The 6,726-nt window shown below is 41.8% G+C and overlaps 1 protein-coding gene across 1 annotated transcript; it reads left to right on the top strand.

The window, feature by feature from the left end:
* The first annotated feature begins 598 nt into the window (after positions 1 to 598).
* hyal2b (hyaluronidase 2b) lies at positions 599 to 5,107 on the top strand. The gene is made up of 4 exons (XM_083971608.1): positions 599 to 773; positions 1,395 to 2,374; positions 3,194 to 3,283; positions 3,384 to 5,107. Exons 2-4 carry the CDS (start codon positions 1,424 to 1,426, stop codon positions 3,771 to 3,773), a joined length of 1,431 nt encoding a protein of 476 aa, XP_083827734.1. The 5' UTR covers positions 599 to 773; positions 1,395 to 1,423; the 3' UTR covers positions 3,774 to 5,107.
* The last annotated feature ends 1,619 nt before the right edge of the window (positions 5,108 to 6,726 follow it).

Below are 6,726 nucleotides of genomic sequence, written 5' to 3'. Positions count from 1 at the left end.
TAGAATTAATGTACAGAATAGCTACTTGAAATTTACACTGCCCCGACCAGTAAAATAGTAGGCCTACTTACACATTAATGTATCAGTTATTATAATCCCACATTATGCAATATGTGTAAGAGAAAATAACTCAAATAAGAACGTATTTGTTTTTCCCCCTAAAATTTGAAACTTATATAATGGTTCAGAGTATCCTCCATATATGCCTCTGTTGAAATCTTAACTTTATCCCCACTTGAGCTGTAGGCATAGACTGTAAAATTAGGCCTAATCATTAACACCACAGCAACTTAACTTTTGCCTAAGCATAAGTCAGTAATGTAGCAGTGTGATGGATGGGACCCTTGTCTGCGGAGCAGTCTACTTTGATCTGTATTTAGGGGGGTGGAGGGGCACCGTAATGTCATTTACCGTCAAACTTCTGCGAAATATTTTTCAAATCATAATAGACTGTTAATGACTGTTTATCTTATACCACAACCTAAAGTTATATGAATATCAAGGAAAACGGGACAAGTTATGTTTTTCATAAATCAATGATTCACCCCCCCGCCACATGTCAGTGGTCTGAGCTGTTGTTGGTGAACGCTCACGCCGTCATCGTCGCTGCGGCTGTAGCATCTGTTAGCCTCTGGCTGACGGAGCTGACAGTTAATAACATGGACTGAGGGGATTATGAGTGATGTGTTTCACATGGCAGGGCTGTGGAAAACGAACTTATCTGTCGGTTACAGGAACGGAATAAACCAGTGTGGTCGGCTTCGTCAGAACAGGTCAGACTGGACAGGACAGGAGGGAGTAACAACCCAGGAGCTAACTTAGCACGTTCTCTAGTTTCATTGAAACTTTCAGCTAATTTGCGAAGTTACGTTCTAGTCTAGTTCAAAGAAGAAGCTGCTCAAAGTAATCTGAGAGGGAAGTAGATAAATTAACAGTCAGCCTTTTTTTGTCTCACTCTTCACTCTAACTTAAATTGACTGTTCAGAGCGGAGTTTAAAAGACAAATGTCACGTCAGTCAAAAAGGAAGCTGAGCTTTGAGTCCTAGCTTATGTTGTAACACTGATGATAAAACACCAGCAGTTCCTCTTATTTACTGTATCTGCCCATATTATCCTGGCACTGTTTATCTTAACCACTTTAATTTATTACGCTGTGTCAGAAGTGCTCACAAAGACTTTTACCTAGCCTATGTATATTTTTAGTCATTAGAATTTATTTCCAATTCGACGTAAAGACTGGTTGAATTTTAAAGATATAATATTTGTGACATCATTGGAAAAGTATTTAAGTCTTTGATTTATCTGTGCTGATATGTGGTACAAGTTTTGTGCCACATATAAGCTTTTTTTTTTATGGAGAGTACTCTTATTTCTACTTTGTTTTTCTTTTCTAGAGAAAGAGGGGAGAAGGTGAGCAGTGACCATGGAAACTGTATTTCGCTGTGCCTTCACCACAGCTGGCCAGCTGCCTTGGCTGCTTTTGACTCTGTTTACATTGTGGACAGTCTTGTGTTCAGCACATGTAAAGCAGACAAGACGGCCATTATACTCCCAGAAGCCAGTTCTTCTGACATGGAATGCCCCAACACAGGATTGTGTCCCGCGACACGGTGTAACTCTAACTCTGGACCAGTTTGACATTGTGGCATCCCCCAATGAGGGCTTTGTCCGGCAGAATCTCACCCTTTTCTATAAGGAGCGTCTCGGGCTGTATCCTTATTATGAACGTGATGGGACTGCAGTGAATGGAGGTCTTCCTCAGGTTTCAAGCCTCACTCAGCACTATGATAAAATGCCTGAAGGTGTGCAGAAATACATACGTGACGCAGAGGCAAAAGGTTTGGCTGTTATTGACTGGGAGGAGTGGCGTCCACTGTGGATCCGGAATTGGAATAATAAAGATATCTATAGAAATAAATCTCGTGAAATGGTGGCTAAAAAGAATCCAACCTGGACCCAAGAGCAAGTGGGAAAAGTTGCGCAGCAGGAATTTGAGCTATCGGCTCGCAAATTTATGTTGGAGACTCTAAAACATGCCAAGAATCTGAGGCCCAATCAGCTGTGGGGCTTCTACCTATTTCCAGACTGTTACAACCATGATTACCGGGGTAACCTGAAGAACTACACAGGCCGCTGCCCTGCGGTGGAGGTGTCCCGCAATGATCAACTCAATTGGTTGTGGATGGAATGTACGGCATTCTTCCCATCGATATACATGGATATTATTCTGAAGTCCACAAACTATGGACGTCTCTTTGTCCGAAACAGGGTGAAAGAGGCGATGCGCCTGGCATCTGTTGGAGACGGATTAGCGCGTCCTGTTTTTGTTTATACCCGACCTACTTACATCAATAAGATAACCCTCCTAACTGAGGTTAGTTACCTAAAGCAACTATCCATTGAGCACCATCCATTATGTGTTATGTAGAAAAGATTAGTCACTATTTTCACCAATGATTAAACTATTGATATATTTTTTCCTATATCAATGGATCATTTTGAAATGCCCCAAAAAAAAGCACCTTAAATGGATACTTCACCCAAAATCGATAATTCACCAATTTTTTACTCACCATCATGCCAAGGAAGGGTTTGGAGTTGTCAAAACGCTTTTGGAGTTCCAGGGGGGGGTCCGGCTGGCAACGGATTTTCATATAATGGCGGCGGATAGAGCTCACTTCTGAATTGTCCAAAACACACACTATGAAACATCCAAATACCTCCATACCTCCATACTCCAACATCTCGCAGCAAATCTTGTGCATGCGCACAAATATCAACAGAGCCACCGGGAGCTACTACTACAACAAGGCTAAAAACAGAGATCAAATATTTTTTTTCCAACAACAAGCAGTATGGAGGTATTTGGATGTTTCATAGTGTGTGTTTTTGGATGATTCAAAAGTGAACTCTATCCACCGCCATTATATGAAAATCTGTTGCCAGCCGGACCCCCCCTGGAACTCCAAAAGCGTTTTGATGACGTAAATTCTCCAAGCCCTTTCTTGGCATGATGTTGAGTAGAATATTGGTGAATTGTCAATTTTGGGTGAAGTATCCCTTTAATGACTGGTTTGAGAAACAGCCCAGAAATTGAAATTATGTAATGATCACTGCTTATGTTTACTTTTTTTATTTTTATCATCAGATGCTAATCAGCTTCTAAAAATCTGGGTGTGTGAATGTTTTTCAGAAAGATCTGGTCTCCACCATTGGTGAGAGTGTTGCACTTGGAGCTGCAGGTGTAATCTTCTGGGGGGACACCTCCTATGCAAGCAGTGATGTAAGTGGTTTACCATCTCTGTTTTTATGATGCTGAATATTCAGTTATATCGGGTCAATATCAGTCTTTTTTCTTTTCTTTTTTTTTGTTAATCTTCCAGACCAGCTGCTCCATCCTAAATGATTATCTTCGAGGACCGCTGGGCCGGTATCTGCTCAATGTGTCTACAGCAGCAGAGCAGTGCAGTCAGGTGGTGTGCAAATCCCACGGCCGCTGTCTTCGCAGAGAAGCCGACAGCGATGTGTACCTGCATCTCAGCCCCGCAACACACAGCATCACCAGTCAGGGTGGCCAGCTCAAAGTTACGGGAGTGCCTGGCCAAGCCGAGCTGACTCTTTTCCGCACACACTTCCAGTGCCAGTGCTACCAAGGGTACAGGGGTGAGGCTTGTGCTCAGAAAGAAAAAGGGCAGAATAGAGGCTCCTCTGTCTTAGGGACCTGGCCTCTTTGCCTTTTACTCCCACTAGGACTCCTCTCTCTCCTACACTAAGGAAACTGAGAAGCCCAAACTATTCACTCCTTCTGCCAGCCCTGAAAAGGACAACTCAAGACTTTTCGATGTAAAGGTGGTAGGTTACCATGCACCAGTTATAGTCATGCAATGACATGTCATCAAACACCTCCAAATATAATGGTACATTTTTATCGTAGCACACAGGTCTAGTTTTGTCTAAAGCTGCACAGGGAGATCTCCAACCACAGAGCTGCCTCTATGAACAAATATCCAAATATAAATATTGCAACTGATTGTGAACTGGCCTAAAATTCAGAGCAATCCTTTAAACACCTTTGTCATACTCCAAGACCATTGCCATGGTATCAAGATTGGTCTGTCCCACTCCACAGAGAAATGCCTTATGAAAAAGATTTTTTAAACTATAATTTTCTTACCAGCCATCACGGCATGGTTGGCTGTGTATGTACTGTATGTTTGTCCATGGTCAAATGTGGACCTGGAGACACCTGCAGGAGCATCCACAGAGGCATTCCTAAGTACAGGTGGCAGGTATTAATGTCTGTCGACAGATTCTGTCAGATATAACATCACAACATTGGGCAGGTGTGTGATTGGATTGGAAAAAAACATGTTGGTGGGTGCTGCTGTCAGAGTTCTCCTATCGTGAGATTGACTCTAGTTTATCTGTTTGTTTTTATGATGGCCACAACCATGGAGCAAAATGACACTAAAGCCAAGACCTGTTGATGCCCATTGATCAACATGGTATTGAAAAGTTGTTGGTGTAATGCAACAAAGTGGTACTTGTTGATGTTGCTGCTTAATAATTTGTACCCGTTCATAAACCGAGTTGATAAGTGTGATGATATAACCTCATGACTAACAGAATTAGTTTATGACAGAAGTGATGAGTTGTGTTAAATGCGGTCTTAAATCTGGTGGGTTATCTGACTTCCAGAGACAACATGACTGGTCCTCTGGTTTCAGTTTAGAAATGTGCCTTAAATGGCCTATAAAGTGCTCTTGTTTTTCTTTTGTGTACAGGGATTTGGGGATTTTCACCAGTGTTCATCTCAGCCTTCTTCTAGGCACAGCGCAGCGTTGTTAACTCCAATGTCCAACAGGCTGCAAGGGATCAGTAAAGACAAGCAGAGAAGATAAATGTTACTATTTGTTTAATACAAATGGTATCTTCTAACCTAGTGGTTCCCAAACTTTTCACAGTCCTGTACCGTCTGTGTGTGCAGTTACATTATGTTTCCAAGCAGTTTAACCAGACGTTTAATTTCTTTGTGATGGCCTCAAGCTTTTCTTGCATATTGAATAAGGTTGTGGAAACCCCCTGTAATCCAAAGGTAAAGAGGAACTATGCAAGAGTTTTACCTCAATGAGTTTTATGCACAGCTCCACTACTGATTAATCGAGGTGTGCCTGACCATTGTTGTGAGTAGGGATTGGCATTTGAAGAAATCTTTTTGATCGATCATCGGGGAAATTAACGATCAATTATCGATTTAATCGTTAATATTAATATTCATATTAATATGCATATTAATTTTTAATTTAATAACAGAATGCGTGCGGCTATGGCGTGTGCCAGTAATCCAGGGCAGTCCCCGTGAAGGAAGGTCAGACAACAACGTACACGGACGTCTGTGTGCTTGTGCTTCACCTGTAGGGACGGTGCCGACACCGGCATTTAAAAAAAAAAAAAGAAAAGCACAGTTGCGTTGCCTGGCTCACCTGCAGCTGAGCCGTCAGAGCAGCTCTGCTGTCCCTCTCTCTTCAGCCTTGTGTTTGGCTGCACTTGTACGAAAGAAATCGCAAGCACTTTCAAAATGTGAAAGCGTGTGTTTTATTGTTATTTCTGTAGCCAACACATGGCGGAGCGGCGCTCTGATCACAGGAGCACAGAAAAGAGAAACTAACTATGCACGATATTTACCTTAAGTTTCGTTTTAACCGTAGTTAAACAGCTTCGGACTAATTGTAATGTTAGATAAATGACTTGTAGCTTGTAACTTACAGAGAGAGTGGAGGCTCCTTCCACACCGCTGCCGAAAACCAAACCTGCTGATCAGAGCGGGCGGAGCCGCGGTGTCACAGCTTATGTCCGCGACACAAGCGCGTCCCGTCATATTTATTGAATGATTTCACTCTTAAACCATGTAATAATAATAATATAGAGTTTATTGGTTATGAAAAAAATTATTTCTACATAACAACATCTGCCCTCTACATGATCCCTTATAATAAATCGATAAAAAATTAACCTGATCGATAAAATTCTTAACGATCAATAATCGATCATCGATTAATCATGCCCATCCCTAGTTGTGAGGTCAGACACACCTGGATTAATCAGTTTGTCCAATAATGTAAAACAGGAAATAGACGAGCTGGCTTATTTCAGGAAGTAGTGGAGCTGTGCATAAAGCCCATTGAACAGCTTTGGGGCAATTGTGATGGTTTAATGACTTGTTACGCCAGGTTCAGATCGGAGGCGGAAGCGATGCGCCCACGAAAATCGTGCGCAAGCCGCGGCCCTCCTGTTCACATCAGACGCTTATTTCTCTGCGCCACTCGCCCCCTACATCAATTTGCGTGCCCCTTGGGGTACAAGTACAACAGTTTGGGAACCACTGCTCTAACCTGTGTGGATGTCACTATGAAAGTATGAGAATTTCATAAAAGTATTTTTTGTCGATTTTTTGTTAATGCTCTTGAAGACAAAAAAGCTTGTTCCACACACTATTGGTATTGATGTTCCATCATCAAATGTCTTGGTCACAATTTGTAGGTAACCGAAGTAAGGGATTCTGTTGAAAATATTTGTGTTGATGTAAAAAAAAAAAGGTACTGTTATCAGATGGTTTTAAACAGTGGATAGCAGAGGCAGATAGAGATATCAGCCTCAGTTATCCAGTCTTGGTGGGGGCTTTACATTATAACCAGTTAGATTTTTTTTTTTACAATGTAGTTTGAC

Source organism: Trachurus trachurus (genome assembly GCF_905171665.1).
Source record: "Trachurus trachurus genome assembly, chromosome: 5".
In the NCBI taxonomy this organism is placed as follows: Eukaryota; Metazoa; Chordata; class Actinopteri; order Carangiformes; family Carangidae; genus Trachurus; species Trachurus trachurus.
Note: the sequence above shows the minus strand (reverse complement) of the source record. Positions and strands in the feature narration are given on the sequence as shown.

Excerpts from the sequence above, each read along its gene's own strand:
- hyal2b (XM_083971608.1), top strand. The coding sequence starts at position 1,424 with ATGGAAACTGTATTTCGCTGTGCCTTCACCACAGCTGGCCAGCTGCCT. Across the intron at positions 2,375-3,193 it reads AGATAACCCTCCTAACTGAG|AAAGATCTGGTCTCCACCAT; the intron begins GTTAGTTACCTA and ends AATGTTTTTCAG. Across the intron at positions 3,284-3,383 it reads CCTCCTATGCAAGCAGTGAT|ACCAGCTGCTCCATCCTAAA; the intron begins GTAAGTGGTTTA and ends TTAATCTTCCAG.